This window comes from Leptonotus elevatus, chromosome 16 (genome assembly GCF_054856555.1).
Source record: "Leptonotus elevatus isolate MCC_2025b chromosome 16, RoL_Lele_1.0, whole genome shotgun sequence".
Classification (NCBI taxonomy): domain Eukaryota; kingdom Metazoa; phylum Chordata; class Actinopteri; order Syngnathiformes; family Syngnathidae; genus Leptonotus; species Leptonotus elevatus.
The window spans coordinates 9539605-9555914 of NC_141254.1; the positions used below are offsets into that span (position 1 = coordinate 9539605).

The 16310-nt window shown below is 39.8% G+C and overlaps 2 protein-coding genes across 3 annotated transcripts; both read left to right on the forward strand.

Moving 5' to 3' along the window:
- Positions 1–386: 386 nt before the first annotated feature.
- LOC147160652 (hepatic and glial cell adhesion molecule-like) lies at positions 387–5833 on the forward strand. Of its 2 annotated transcripts, none has more exons than XM_086098956.1 (7): positions 387–511; positions 2430–2771; positions 3715–3996; positions 4410–4503; positions 4573–4640; positions 4993–5063; positions 5133–5833. In XM_086098956.1, the coding sequence occupies exons 1-7, from the start codon at positions 406–408 to the stop codon at positions 5262–5264; spliced, it is 1095 nt and encodes a 364-aa protein (XP_085955082.1). In that variant the 5' UTR covers positions 387–405; the 3' UTR covers positions 5265–5833. The 2 variants fall into 2 exon arrangements, with proteins under 2 accessions (XP_085955082.1, XP_085955083.1); XM_086098957.1 differs by having other exon boundaries at positions 4577–4640; positions 5133–5279.
- A 678-nt stretch (positions 5834–6511) lies between these two features.
- tmem120aa (transmembrane protein 120Aa) lies at positions 6512–11862 on the forward strand. The gene is made up of 12 exons (XM_086098792.1): positions 6512–6666; positions 7627–7745; positions 7847–7978; positions 8174–8233; positions 8304–8399; positions 8516–8605; positions 10099–10164; positions 10241–10302; positions 10387–10479; positions 10643–10707; positions 11375–11443; positions 11512–11862. Exons 1-12 carry the CDS (start codon positions 6589–6591, stop codon positions 11623–11625), a joined length of 1044 nt encoding a protein of 347 aa, XP_085954918.1. The 5' UTR covers positions 6512–6588; the 3' UTR covers positions 11626–11862.
- The last annotated feature ends 4448 nt before the right edge of the window (positions 11863–16310 follow it).

Consider the following 16310-nt stretch of genomic DNA (forward strand, 5'->3'; position numbering starts at 1 on the left):
TCAGCCCGAGATATTGGCTGCTCGCACATGCGCATTTGGCATCCCGCGTGGGCACGTGCATTCTTTAGTTGAGTGACGTGAGTTGGCACGGGGGGCTTTGTCGTTGAGTTCCGGCCGCGGTTTGCACGCCTTTCGAACGCCGACTTTGCAAGGGCGGCGTTCGTCCGACGTGCGTCCAAGTGACGCTGCGAAGTGACGTCATCATTACCGTCGCATATCTTGTTAAATTACATAATGCGCCATTGTTTCTGTCTCTAATGCAGAGCTCGCTGCATTAACCCGCGAATATAAAATATATTTATCTCATTAAGTAAATGTTTAATTGATGATACATAAAAAAAGGGGGGGGGGTTGTGACGTCATCTCCCGTAGTGGGGGCGCGGCAAGCGGAGCCGGAAAGTCAAGATGAAGATGATGATGATGATGATGATGATGATGGTAGAGCCTGACTCCAAAGTCAGAATAAGTCCATGGATTCTATTTCTGTCCTGTCTGGATTTCTTCCACACAGGTTAGTTATATCTTAATTGTGCATTTAAACTTGAAAAAAGTGTTATGCTACTTTTATATAGGAAATGAATGGAGGACACTATGAAAATAATATATATATAGTATACAGGGTGTTCCATGAGTAAACATAAGTTTAACTTTCAACTTAGTTTTTACACATCTATCTTGGTAAAGTGTGTGTAAAGTGTTGATCTTAATGCAACATAATGTGCCATATAGGACGAAAACAGAATTCTGAATCTGTTACGTTAATTGCAAAACAGCACAATATATTAATCATAAACTGAAAAGGTTGGTACGTAATAGGATAATATAGTTAACGTAGAATGCTCACTTTCACACATTTCATTGAGATTGAAAACACACAATTACAACATTTGAACAATTGACTGACTAGAATGCCTGCCTTGTTGTCTTTATCGTTTTAAATAGAATTTTTAAGATGCTTTATGTTCAAATGTCTTATTTGGAAAAAATTTGGGGAAAAAATGTCACTGATGTTAAGCTGCATCAGAATCAGCCCACTTTTAAGTTTCACTTAACTGTATGTGTGCGCTAGTCTATCCACCTTTGTGTGACATTAGCTTTTCTTGAGAGGACATTTTTCTACCACACGTGTGTGTGTGTGTGCGTGTCCGTCCGGCCTTCACTCACTGTCCTGCCATTGTTGCAAGCTGCATGGTCACTGAGCGTCTGTGTTTTTCGAATCTAGCCGAGCCTGGCAGCTTTGCTTGCCAATATGGGAACAATGGCAACATTTGTTAGCGGATGCTGGCTTGTGCGTCCTACAGACCTTGACTTGAGGTTGCCATGGCGTTATGGAGCTGCTGGAGATCAATGCTAAAGCCTCAACTTTAAGTAGGCCCAAATGTTCTTTTTAAGGAGAAATAGTGAACCTTCACCTTGTGATTCGCTATTCATGAATTCACCGATTTCAGTGTTTTTCTGTGGTACCTATCCTCGGCTATTCGTTGAAAATGTAATTGATTTGCAGTTTTGTGTTCTTTGCGAACAGCCAAACAACATCTGGCTTATAGAAAAGTAGCAATTGGTGTCAAGGAAGTAAGTTGAAGTAAGACAGCAGATCTTTCTTTGTTGTGGGGTAGACGAGTGACTACTAAGAAGCTCAAGCTAACAAATTACGTTTAGTTACTGCTAACAATTGTTTTCTTTTTTTTGTAAAGCAGGTCCACATACACCACAGTATGCATAAAAAAAAATCTGATAACCTGTTGTCCATTTATTTTTTAAATCATTATCATAAAATTACTTTAAAATTATGTTGAAGTGTTTCAAAATCACAGTTTATGTTATAGAAAAGTAGATCTACTTTTGTAGCCACTTGACGCTCCTTAATTCACTTCCATAGGTCCTTGGCACCAAGTTGTCACAAGATGGCGGTAAAGGACTATTTTTGTCTAACTAAACTCCTCAACTCACTTCAAAGTTGCTCCTTGGCACCAAGTTGCCACAAGATGGCGGTAAAGGACTACTTTTGTCTAAAACTCTGTCCTGTCGTGTCTCCGTTTCCGTTCATACCATATGGCAAAGCACCATATTTGTCTAAATAAAGCCTATAACTCACTTCAACATAGTTCTTTAGCGGTAAGATGGCAGCAAAGCACTACTTTTGTCTAAGTTGAAGTTCCTCAACTGACTCCAACATAGTTTCTCGGCACCAACTTGGCTCAAGATGGTGGAACAGCACTACTTATAGAACTTAATGGAGCTCCTCAACTCACTTCAACATAATTCTTTGACAGCAAGATGGTGCCAAACTAATATTTGTATTGCTTTGGCCTGAGCACACGTGATGATCACAGTGGTTGAAAATCATTGCTCTCGTCTTGAGACACACGTCTTTGTATACAAGCAATAAAAAGTTAGTTTACCCTTCAGTTTTTCACCATTCTCCGCAGGTGTGGTACTAGCAGTCAACATGACGCTCCCCAGCTCTCTCATCCAAGGCACGCTGGGAGGCGAGGCCCTCCTCTCCGTTCACTACCTCAGCTTCAGCGCCGACCTGCCCGTCATCAAGTGGCAGCTCCGCCGGGAGAAGTCGGTCACCGTGGTGCAGTCCATCGGAACGGATATCGTGGGCACCCTGAGGCCTGAGTACCGGGACCGCATCCTGATTTTCCAGAATGGGTCCCTGCTCATGCATAACTTGAGATTTTCGGACGAGGGGACATACGACGTGGAGATCTCCATCACGGATGACACGTTCACGGGCGAGGGCAGCGTGGCGCTCACTGTGGATGGTAGGAAGGCCAATTTAAGGCTGCAGCTATCAAATAGTTTTCTTCTACTGTGTAGCCCAGGGTTCTGCAACCTGCGGCTCTGGAGCCACATGTGGCTCTTTAGTCGCTCTCCTGTGGCTCCCTGTGGTTCTCAAAACAAAACAAAAATTGTAGAAATTACTTTTGTATTTATTTAAATTTTTTGAATAAAATATTATTTAAATTAATTTAAAAAATAAATAATTAAATATAAATAAATAAAAAGGCACAGTCCAAATGTGTAAGTTATCAAAAAAAGAGACAAAAGGGAGATGAAAACGTTTTTTTAAATAATAATAATAATAATACCTAAAAATGTCCAAAAAGGAAGAGAAGAGCAGAAAATTACCAAATTACCATACAATGTAAAAATTACCATAACATTACTGTGGAATTGCCACAAAAAAAGTTAGAAAATTCTTTAAAATAAAAAAAGCAGAAAAGAAAATGTTTGAAAAAATAACATAAAATGTCCAAAAACAAAAGAAGAAACCCCCCAAAATTACCATAAAGTGTCCACCAAATTGCCAAAAATGTCAGAAATTTATTAGCAAAAAAGGCAAAAAAATTGTCATAAAATGTCCAAAAACTTAGAAAAATAGGCAGAAATTTACCATGAAATTGCCAAAATATTCAAAAGTTTGACAGAAAAGTATAAAAATTTATTAAAAACCAAGTCTGAAAATGAAAGTATTGGATGCCGCATATTTTCTGTTAAGTTAGCACATTAGTCTAACAGTAACACTGTTTCCTTCAGCACAATGTTCAAATGTTTTGCTTCTCCAGACAGATTTTTTTTGTCATTTCTTTGGCCTAAAATTGCTCTTTTGGCAGTATAAAGGTTGCTGATCCGGTCAGCATTAGCCTGACCCCTGCTGTAGCCTACTACTGGGTATATAACTTGAAATCTCTTGGTCCTTTCCAGAGCCATTATCCAGAGCTTACATCCACACGGAGTCATCATCAGTGCTGGAGCGCAGCGAAAACGTGGTCCTCAACTGCTCTCACGACGCGGGCACCCGAGCCGCGTACAAGTGGCTGAAAGGCGGCGCAGAGCTGGGCAACGACAGCAGACTGCAGCTGTCTTATGACCGCAAGCTCCTCACCATCACTCGTGTCACCATGGCGGACGACGACGTCTACGGCTGCGTGGTGGAAAATCCCATCAGCGCCGTCACCAGCCTGCCCATGAGATTGAGCGTCTACAGTGAGTTAAAAACGATACTGTGTTTTTATCTTAAAATGGTGTCTTCACTTACACCAAACAAACATTTTGTAATGTGTATTTTAATAAGAAAAACAGCACTGTATGGTATTTTACTTTGTGAAAACATAAATAAACAACATATTTGGATAGAATGTACAGTGTTAGACAGTTTGTGCATCATAACTTGATGCTTTTATTTTGTGTGCACACCTTGCCCACCAGGGGGCAATATAATATTGCTGAGGAAACTGCAGTAATATTTGCCCTTTTTTCACGGGAATAAAGAATATTTTCTTGTGAATATTATGTATACCCGTTGTCTGCCTATAAGACTTAGAACATTCTGACCAATAGTCAATTTAATCGATAAAATCAATTAATCTCCCGGTCCCACTGTTTTTGTATGCTAATAGAAAGAAGTTCCGTCTATATCATCCTCTCCACTGGTGGAATCTTCCTCCTTATCACCTTGGTAACCGTGTGCGCCTGCTGGACGCCATCCAAAAAGTAAGTTCATAAACAATCCAAAATGTAATTGAAATCAAATTGGCAATGCAAACATTTTCTGTTTGTTAGGCAGAAACGACCAACAACAAAGGCTTTCTCCAGGTTTTATAACCAACGCATGCCAACTCGTCACTTTGGTATGAAATTATAATGTGAAAATACACAGATTTTATTTCATTTTGCCGATAAAGATGTTAGATTTTTTGGTTGTGCTGTATGTATTTGTATGTCTCTTTTAGTAATAAATAGACTGTACCAGTAGATATTAAGTACTAGGACTTAAAGGTTGATTTGTGGAGAAAAGGTGGGATTCATACATTGTAGTGTATTTTATAAATTATTTGTACTGTACATGAAAAGGAAATGACATACAGTAGTTTAGAATGGAACACAATGCAGCAAAGTTATCCTGTCTTTTTTTGTTTACTTATTTACATTCTTACAATGAATCAAATTAAATGTCGATTTGTTTTTATTTTTAAACCACAGCTGATGCTCCAGAGGAGACACAATGCAATGGCAAGAACACGGTGACGTCACTTTACATCCTGCAGCAAAAGGTATGAAACAAAAAATGTCAAATGTTTATTTGGCTGCTTCCGAATTCAAGCGGTCCCCTTTTTTTGCAGGATCTTTCCCCAGGAGACTCTTCTGTCAACAGCATCGGCTCTGCTTCAGAACCGGAGCACCCACCCAGCTGCACCAACTACGTTGATTCTCTCACGCGGGCTACTGCCCACTCCAACCAACTTCAAGTATAGCTGAACGACAGAGGATGTGTTTGTTATTTTATAGTTATGTTCTATAAATTAGTCCTAAATCAGACAAGTTCATCATTAAAATATTTATTATAGATTGCATCAATGTGTTTTTTTTATTACATATTGTACATACAGTTCATAGTGATTTCTTTCAATGTAATGTTTCTAGACATTTTTCTTGTCGATGGAAAAATACAGTGTAGGTATTTTTCGTAATACTGGTAGTATTCAAGTGTTTATGAAAATAGATGCAAGTTATATATTGTTCCGGAAAAAGGTTTTTTATTTTATTTTTGAGTTTAAAGTTGTATTACGAGAACAAAGTTGTATATTTTCAAGAAAAAAGTTAATCAAACTTATAGTATTACGATAATAACAGAGAATATTTTTTAAGAAAATATTTGTATATTTTTAGAATTACACCAGATTTGTAATATATTATCAACTTACTTTCATAATATTACGACTTTGTTCTCAAAGATATACAACTTATTTTCGTAAGATTTTGACTATAATAGTGTGTGTATATATATAATTACGACTTATTTTTCCTGGTGAGGATGGCCCTAATACTCCCTTGTAGTTAATAAACTGATGTTCATATGCAAAAATACAGTTTATTTCATTCTTGTAATATTACATACAGAAAATGTATGACTTTTAGCTAAAGTTTACAACTTAATTCCCGTAATATAGTCTTTTATGTAAAAAATATTAAATAACTTCCAAATATCAGACTTTGATCACGTTAATGTCATATGTAGTCACTAGCTGATTGGCTATTTTAAATATACTACATTACGTAACTTGCTGGACATCTAATTGGCCTAATATAGTCTTTTATGTAAAAAATATTAAATAACTTCCAAATATCAGACTTTGATCACGTTAATGTCATATGTAGTCACTAGCTGATTGGCTATTTTAAATATACTACATTACGTAACTTGCTGGACATCTAATTGGCCTTTACAAATTAGCATAATTCGAAATTTACACAACGTCAATCGCGTGGCGATTTTGACAGTCTGTAAAGTTAGCTTCTTTTTTTTTAAACGGAAAATAATAACTTATAAAAAAAACATGTTCAATGATATGGTAGACAAAAGAACGCTTTTACATACATGAGCAATGGTGTTTGTAAGATATTTGGGGTTCTAAAATGACAGACTTTGACTTTGAAAGAAAATAGTTTAGATTTTATTGTGAAAGCTATTATAGGATTTTGAATGAGTTACTTGACACCAAGCAGCAACTGTTGCCCACTTTCACAACTCCCTGACGTTTCCCCCCGACGCACTACATCCTTCGAGTCGGAGCCGAAATGTTCTTCAGTCCGACCGGCGTGTCGGAGTGTTTTCGCGAGTGGGGTGATTTAGAGAAGGACTATCAACAAATTCAGGTGAGTTATTTTCACCTTTTGTCATTTGTACCCGTTGTAATGTAGTTAGACGTCAACAGAGGGAGCCCGGAGGCTAGCAAGCTAGGAGGCGTCGCCGTGATCCTTGTCTTTTAATTACGTTATTTTTCTTCTTCAACCGCTTGTTGTTGTGCCCTTTAGACCACATATTAAGTAGTAATAAAACTTACAAGAGCTCAAATGATGTTAAGAGTTTAACAAAAACGCAATGGTCACGTGTAGAGCTAGCTACATTTTCCACAGGTCCTCTCTTTACGACGGGTTTAACATTCCTAAATTAGCGACGTAACCATGAAGTACCTATGTCGGTGCTTTGAAGGAAAACACATGTAGGCTATAAATGTTAAACAGTTTAATGAAAAACGGTTATTTAGAAATGCCGTATGTCGAAACCGTCGTAATAATGGTTAAAAAAATGTTTTTAAACCAGCCCGGTCAACGTAAATATGCTGAATAAGACTTTCTTTCTTTTTTTAAAGCAAAATATAATTAGGCAATATTGACTTAACATTGACCAATTTCATACTGAATAGTTTTGTATACTTTTTTTTGTCATTAGCTATTAACAAATTCCACACTTGTGTTTTTTTGGAGTGCTCTTCCTGGAGCGCCATAAGATGGCGCCAAAGCCCTGGGTAATAGCAAAGTAGTATACTTGATATCAAGGAAATCTTGTTGAAGTGATGCATCTCGACTGAGAGTTTGAATAATCTGTAAGCCTTGTCTTTTTAATGGTAATGTAAAAATGAGTTTGAAATGATATTAAAAGTATTTTGGGATCATAGTTTTCAATATTCTGTATTTACATTTCCAATTTATAATCACAGATCACTTTCATTGGAAGTATAATCAGAAAATATCACATTGTGACTTGTTACTCAACAGCAATGGATGGCTAAAACTGACTGTGACAAAAGTAATAATGTGTGGTTTGCTCCTCAGGACACGCATCGTCTGTACAGAGCGAAGCTTGAGGAAGTCACCAAATTGCAAAACAGCTGCACTTCGGCCATCTCGCGTCACCGTAAGAAGGTGAAGGAGCTTTTGTCATCGCTTGAACAGTAAGTAGACTTGTCTCCCTTGTTCATCAGCTGAGCAGCAACACATCACTGCCAAATGGAACAAAATGTTGGGACACGCACACGTGCTTTCCTATTCTTAGATGCAAAGCCAAGCACCCGGAGCAGAAGTTAAGTCCGGAGGAAGTGGACTCCATCGCCGACATCCAGGTGGCAATCGACGAGCGAGCTGACGCCTTCTCTGAGATGGAAGCTTTTCTGCCAAAGAAAAACGGGTTTGCTTCTCTTTCATTACATGTTTTGAGCAACGGTCAACGATTAGTGGTAATTCACATGTGTCGAGTCAAGTGCTACCGTCACTTACGAGTTGAATTAATTCCGTGACTCATTCCAATAAAATACTATTTGATACGCGGAGGTCAACGTACGGCTGTATAACTTATCAAGTCGCTTTTATTTCCCCTTTTCAGGTTGTACCTCACTCTTGTTTTAGGAAATGTCAATGTCACGCTTCTCAATAAGCAATCAAAGTAAGTCCCGCCTGTTGTCACGGTGACCGTCGTCCCGCGCTGACGTCCTAACCTCTTCTATGCTGTACAGATTTGCCTACAAGGACGAATACGAGAAATTCAAGCTGGTCCTCACGGTCATCCTCTTCCTCTTCTCTTTTTCGTGTCGCTTTTTGTTCAGCTACAGGTAGGAAATACAGCCGCGTCGTCATTGTGCTGCTCATTCTGGTATGAGTGCCATGGCCACCAGGGGGCAGTACAACGAATACAGACTTCTTTCTTGTTTTGTTTTTTTCCTTCCAGAGCCCTAGACGCCCTTTTCAACTTCCTCCTGGTGTGGTACTACTGCACACTCACCATCCGCGAGAGCATCCTCATCAACAACGGCTCAAGGTGCACGAGTCAATAAAATGCAAGCATTCTCTGCCAGAAACACGATAAATATTTAAATTCTTGTTAACAACATCACTGAAGTCCAGTGAGTGAACCACTATACCATCAGTGACCTAATGTATTTTATATACAGTGCTCAGCATATATGAGTACACCCCCTTTGAAAAATGGAAAGATTGTATTCAATATTTGAATGAACATAAGAACAACTTCCAAAATTTTGACAAAAATGTTTTCAGTAGAATATGTCCTTAACTCACAAAATGAAAGTAAGGTTGATAATAAAAGGCATAGATTACAAAATCTTCATTTTAATCAAATTAACTAATGCAAAAAAATTCATGCATCCGACAACAAAAATGACTACATCTAGTATTTTCTATGACCTCCATGACTTTTATGGATAGCAACATGTCTGCTCGACCTGGAATTAACACGTTGCCAGTCTTTTTCTCAAGGTCTACTTATTTGCGCAAAATGTTTTTGAACAAATTTGTCCCCAAAAAATTACCCTTTTGTGTGTACTAATTATCATAACAAATCTTGTTTGCAATCAATAGTCCATATTTGTGGGAGTATTTTGCATTATAGTATCCCATAAAGAATCTTGATTCTGAAAAGGAAACTAAAGGTGTACTTACAAACCTGTTGGGGTGTACTCATTTATGCTGAACACTGTATATTTAGTTTGTTTGTTTATTCTTATGTAGCCCCTTATATGTAGCGAATCAGTACAAAGTGTATAATTAGATTTTATTATTTTTAATTCTAATTATTATTTTTGTATTTGTTAACACTTGAATGAAATTGTGAGAATATTAGGGCCTAACATTTCAATTCTTCAATAATGTTCTTTGAAAAGTATTACACTGAGACTAATTTAAATATAAGCTTGCTAGAACATCTAAACTTTATTTGGGCTTAATCAGAGGCACTTAAATGGCGTCTGACTCACATTTGACATGAACTTGACTGTGATTGGTTAGTTCTGAACAGCCACATACTCAAAAGAGGGTGTGTACAGTTGTGCAACTCCATTAATATCTCAGTTGTTCATTTTTACTTGCGCACTTTTGAAATTATTATTTTTTAAATTAATTGAGTAGTCCAGGTTATAAATCGCATTAATTGTGGAAATGTTTACAATTCATCTCCAATAAAGTTCAGATCATCGAGTAGACTTTTATCCTCATGTTTGATATCACCAAAACATGGCATTTGAACAGGAGTGCATACTCGACGTTTAATATCTGTTGTATGATGTTCTGCTGGTGATCAATCCGCGGTATAGTCCTCCATTTTTGCTCTTCTGGGGCCATATGAGACTATGAGACCATAGCGCACAATGAGTGTAGAAAATTGATGGATGGATGGACTCTTTGTGTATTCAAACTGTCAAATACTAGTTGAATAACTCATATCTGACATGTTTCTAAAATAATGTTGAGCGTCGTGGCCAGCTGTTTTGGTGCCTAACTGTCATCTGCTTACAGGATCCGAGGCTGGTGGGTTTTCCACCACTACGTGTCAACTTTCCTGTCTGGGGTCATGCTGACATGGTGAGTCCTCGCCAAATTCACCGCCAACAAGTCAAGCCCCGCCCTTTCGTAACACTTTGGTTGCCTCTGCTGGCAGGCCCGAGGGGACTCTGTACCAAATGTTTCGCAACCAGTTCCTCTCCTACTGCTTGTACCAAAGTAAAGCAAGCCCACACCATTAAACTACTTGGACATGCAGACCGCTCTTCTGTGTGTGTGATTGGTTTTCTCCCCACTCTGTAGGCTTTGTCCAGTTTTTGCAGTATTACTACCAGAGTGGATGTTTGTACAGACTACGAGCCCTCGGAGAACGACACAACATGGACCTCACCGTTGGTTAGTTTCACAACACAATTCTGACTCCGACACCGTGTCTGTCACCGCATAGTGACCATCTGCTGATACCTTGGAATTTTTTTATTTCAATAAAAGTATTTGCTGCCTTAGTTTAATTCCATCCATCCATCATTCATGTTTTTTTTTCTCTTTGTTACTTCAGAGGGTTTCCAGTCATGGATGTGGAGGGGGCTCACCTTTCTGCTGCCATTCTTGTTCTTCGGTCAAGTGAGTTGAATTCGCTCTCTTAAAGGAATTTACATTTATGGTACAGCGCGCCTTGAGGTGCAAGTTTAATTTGGTGCGTGATCATGCACGTAACGCAAACACGTTGTGTCTCAAATCATGTCTCTCCATTGAAATTCAAACCCCCAAAATTTTGGTGGGAACACAATATTCTGTGGGCCTTGCAAAATCAGTCAAAATCCAGTAAAACAGCCGGGAGCGAAAGGGGTTTAGTGAAAATGGCTGCGAGTTAATCTGTTCTAGCCTACACCCCCCAAAAAAGTTTCGTTATGAGGAAATACTGTACTTTATAAAAGCATATTATAATGACACATTTAAGCTTAACAGTACAAAAAATGTTGCTGCATTTTTGTGTGTGTCATCAATTCAGTGAACTTTGTGCCGCTCATTGTGATGTGCGTCCCATGGCCACAGGGGGGCAGTATAAAACAGATTTATGGATATACAGTACGTAAAAAAATAAAACAAACGTTAGTTACTGTTATAACACTGATGCTATTCAGTAGCTCATCTATGGTGTTTCCCATGATTTGTTAGCATTAAGCTAGCAGGCGCTAAGGTTATGTGTTTGGTTAAAGAGCGTCATTTTTCATACGTCCCATTTGAATGAGATGAAAATGAAACAAGTTGTCGCACTTCATCCTCACAGTTCTGGCAGCTGTACAACGGCATCACACTTTTCAAGATGTTCCAACTCCCAGAGTGCAAAGAGTGGCAGGTGAGCAGCCGTGAAACATTTCACATTCAAACGCAGTCTAACTTGAAAACAAAATGGTGGCGATCCAGGTGGCAATGTGCGGCTGCTCCTACATGACGCTGTTCCTGGGCAACTTCTTCACCACGCTGGGGGTGGTCTACCACAAGTACATGATGAACCAAGACAAGCCCAAATCCTTATAGGACTTGAGCGTTTGTACCCCTTTCCCGGCCTCCATTTTTCTGCCCACTTATGTCGTCACTCAGCGAGTGTCGCTCATTGGTTGTGGGTTTTTAAGAGAATGTTACACACGTCTACTTACTGTGGATGGAATTCATCAGTATGACTCAGGATACGTCACAAAAGCATGTGCGTTATTCGAAGTTTGTCGCATGGGTTCTTTGCCTTCAAGACATGCTAAATAAAAGCAAAGCACTTTGCTTTAGTGCCATAAAATGTCCACAAGATGGCGGCGTTGAGACACTGCCTCACATTTTGCCCTCAGTCACTCAACCCATTCAGATTTATATATTAGGAACAGCACAAAAAGCCTTCTAACTATTCAATTAGTCATTTATTAAAATCATATAGTTTTTTTTAGGATTCTTTTTTTGCAAACGTGCCAGGGACAAGAATTGTCACAACCGCGATATTCCCGTATGACCGCACCCTCCGACCTCCGCTTTATGATTTAAACATTTGACTCCGCTCAAAGACATGAAAAGAGGCGCCACAAGATCACAGGCAAACCACAGCTTGAAAGTTAGAAATGAAAAGCGGCGTTGCGCCCAATTTGCTGCGGCGCAACTTCCTGCTGAAGAAGAAAGAGGAGAATGCGAACGAACCTATGCATCAGGGCTGCAGGGCGAGAGTGGTGGAGGCTTTTCACGCTTTCATGTGCCTCATTACGAGCTGCGAGGGGAACGAGCCAGGAGCCCAAGGAGAAACTGTATATAAGGGATGGGGGGGGGGGGGCCCTGCCAAAATGTCTTCTTGTGCCAAAGGGTTGCACACCTTTGGTTTTTTTAAACAATACAATATGTAGTTCAATATGTTAAGCTGTTATTTATTTCATAGAAACTAAACACGAGCTTACGCCACAGCTGCACTGGGAAAATTGGATGGCCGGTACTGCAAATGCAATTGTGATGATCACTTCAACATAGTTTCTTGGCGTCAAAGTACAACTTCTATCAAACTAAAACTCAATTTGCTTCGAAATGCAGTATTTCCTTAGCGCTAAGATGGCTTTTAAAAACACCTCTTTTGTCTAAATGGAGCTCTTCAAGTCTCTCCAACATAGTTCCTAGGGCAGCAGCAAAGCGCAGCTTTTGTCTAAACGAAGCCCCTCAATAAACTTCAACATAGGCCCTGGTACAAATGTGTCACAAGATGGAACCACAGTACTACTTTTGTCTAAATGAAGTGCCTCAATTCACTTTTAACTTGGTTTCTTAGCACCAGAATGCCCCCAAAATGGTGCCAAAGCACTACTTTTGTATAAATAGGGAGCCTCGGTTCACTTTGTGTTGCTTGGCACCACTTTTGTATCAATAAACCACCTCAATTAATTCCAACATAGTTTCTTGGCATCAAAGTACAACTTCTAACAAACTAAAACTAAATTTACTTCAAAATGCAGTATTTCCGTAGCACTAAGATGGAGCTCTTCAAGTCTCTCCAACATAGTTCCTCGGCACCAAAATGCCCTACGGCAGCAGCAAAGCGCAGCTTTTGTCTAAACAAAGCTCCTCAATAAACTTCAACATAGGCCCTGGTACAAATGTGTCACAAGATGGAACCACAGTACTACTTTTGTCTAAATGAAGTGCCTCAATTCACTTTTAACTTGGTTCCTTAGCACCAGAATGCCCCAAAATGGTGCCAAAGCACTACTTTTGTATAAACGAAGCACTAAATCACTTGAACTTTGTTCATTGGCAACCAAAATGTTACAAGATGGTGCAATTTAACTAAATAAAGCAACAAAACTCACTTTTGCATAGTTCCTGGACACACTCAAAAAAAGCAAAGTAACAACAGCCTTACACATAATGTGATTCCCCCCGAGAGTACGCCACAAGCCAATGTAAAAAGAGCCGGGCCGCAGCTTTATTCCACACCTCAGCCTTCAAGCTAACTGGCCTCCCTGCAGGAGACAGATAAAGAGCCGCTCCAGCGAGGCTTGAGAAGCTGGTCCACCAGGGAGGCTTGTTATCTGGAGCGGGTCACACACACGCACGCGCTTCCTCTGGGAGGTGATAAGCTTCTATCACAGGCATGATTAAAGCAGAAGAAGGAAGAAGTGAAGCCCAGAAGGGGACCGAGACGAGCCTTTGATTAAGAAGAGGATCAGAGGCCGTCGGTGCGCTATGTGGACAAAAGTCTTGGGACGCGCCGCTTAAGTCTAAATCAATCAAAGATGAGTTGAACAATTGCACGCTTGCAACTGTGTGGGAAGATCGTGCTTGGAGGAGGTTGGAGTGGAAGAACACATTTCAGATGGACTACAATAAGTCAACACCATATTTTCCCCCACTTTGATTTCATGCGGGTGTAAAACGAGGGTGGGGAACCTTTTTTTTCACTCACTGGTGCTCCTGCATTGATTTCTTTATTAGAACTCACCCATCTACATTTTCTCTACCACTTAGATTCCATTTGCTTAATTACATTTTTTTAAATTCCTCCAAGTGACAAACGAGATTTATGTAAGCTTATGATTCATTTTGTTTTTTTGTATAGTAAAGAATATTATTTCCAGCATTTATATTTATGGGGCAAGCTGCAAGTGGCGACAACAACAGTATTTCATATTCGTTTTTATTATTTATAAGCCATTATTTCATAAATCCAATTGAGGGCTTACAGAGAAATATAAAACATTATATTTTTCATTACTGTATTTTCTTTTTCTGTATAAAATGTTTTAACCAAAGTATTCTGAATACCCCCCCCCCCCCCCCCCTACCTTAATACAATTCTATTAAGGTTGCCCATGACCACGCCCTGATTGATGTAGTGGCTTTGTGCCCCAATACTTTTGTCTGCGTAAGTAAGCTCATTAGTTTCATAGACCCGCCATTTGAAGTTCTTTGGAGGATTTTTTTTAGGGGGGGGGGGGGGCTGCAAATGCTAATCATATACGCGATCGACATTTGTTTGAGTGTTGCATCATCTCTTTTCCTGAAATTTAGCATGGCCCTCCGAGGACTTTAGTTTGCTTCTAATGATGCCAATCAGAGGGGATGGATGTCATCATTCATTCATTCATTTTAGCTAAATGATCGAGTCAAGTGAACCCCTCTAGAAAACAAGTGTTAATGCTAAGAACACCCCCCCCCACCCCACACACACACACACTTCCCCTCCGTTATTAGCAAATCAAGTCCCACAACGGTGCTCCAAACTCGCACTCATGTGAACTGTGAGCAGAGCACAATGAAATATGCATAATTTAATAAGAAGGAGGCACATGATTGCATCCACTTGTCTAATGAGACTGAAGCCATCATGGCCCCCGCCGAGTGCGAGGGGGGGGGGGGGGGGGGGGGAATTCATCTTTATTTTAAGGCAGTATGCCCCAGCAGGACACACCACCTAACCAAGCACCGACTATTCAGCGAGCTGATTGCGCACTGCTGGTTGCCATAGCAACCACCAAATTCAGACAGGAAGGATTATTTATTTATTTATTTACCTCTTGTTGAACCATCAAATTGCATTTTGGAGCAGCCTGTGTGCCACTGACTTTTTTTTAACGCTCGTGGTATTAAAATATAAACAGCTCATGGAAATGATGAAATTATTGCATAATAAATAAATCTGTATTTAGGGCTTCACAACAAGCGCTACTACACTGCTGGCGTTTAAACAAAAATAACGAATGAAGTATAACGGATATTTGAACAAACAGTGTAGACAAAAGCATTGCTCACAGGCATATTTTCGACTGATTTGTGTGTGTGTTTTTTTATTTACTTTTTGCCAGTTATTCATCGATTCAAATCAAATGGGAACATATACTTATTAACTCTGCAAACGTTTGTTTTTCTTTACTTTTCTTTACTATGCAGGTAGAATGAAATGTGTTCATTAACTAAGCCAATATATTTATAAACAGTTTAAATATATCATCCATCATCCCACGCATGCCGTCCTTGACCCACATATGAAGGTATGTTTGGCCTTCAGGGTCCCTCGGATGAACAACTAGACAATACAGCGCTCGAGCGGTTCCACTCCCACGCGCACACCCACACGCACGCACGCGGCCACTTCTTGCGGACCAGATGGCCAATTGCTCGGAGCGGGGGGACAAAATTCATCACGATGCATTCTGTCTCGCGTCCGCCCGCATACAAAAGCGACTAAATGCATCGCGGGCTCCCGCCGTGCGCGGCTTGCGCTCTATCAGGTGCGCTCAATGCGGTCGACGTGGACTGGAGATTGAGTTTGTGGTTGGAGCACGCCGGGCCCCGCTTGACATCATTCTCCAAAGTATTCCAGACCAAATGGCCATCTGCTTTTAGCCAAGCTCGAAGACCCAGCAGTGAAACTTGCTAATTTATTTCCAGTGCACACAAGCTTATATTAGGCCACAGTTCTTCAATAAGATACACTCGGGACAAAAACACTTCTAGGAAGCCCACTCTTGGAATTGTGCGGAAATTCACACAACATGTTTTGTACATTTACATAATCTGACTTCTTCATTTATTAGCTCAATCTACAATATAGTCCCCCTAAAGGAGTTTTCATCCATACAGTCCAACATAATATTTTTTCTTCTATTGACTTTGGCTAACCATAGCATATTATTGCATAGTGTAGTGCGTGTGTGGTGCACAGGTGGGCCCTTTTAAGTGGCTTCTTTCATCCACATGAG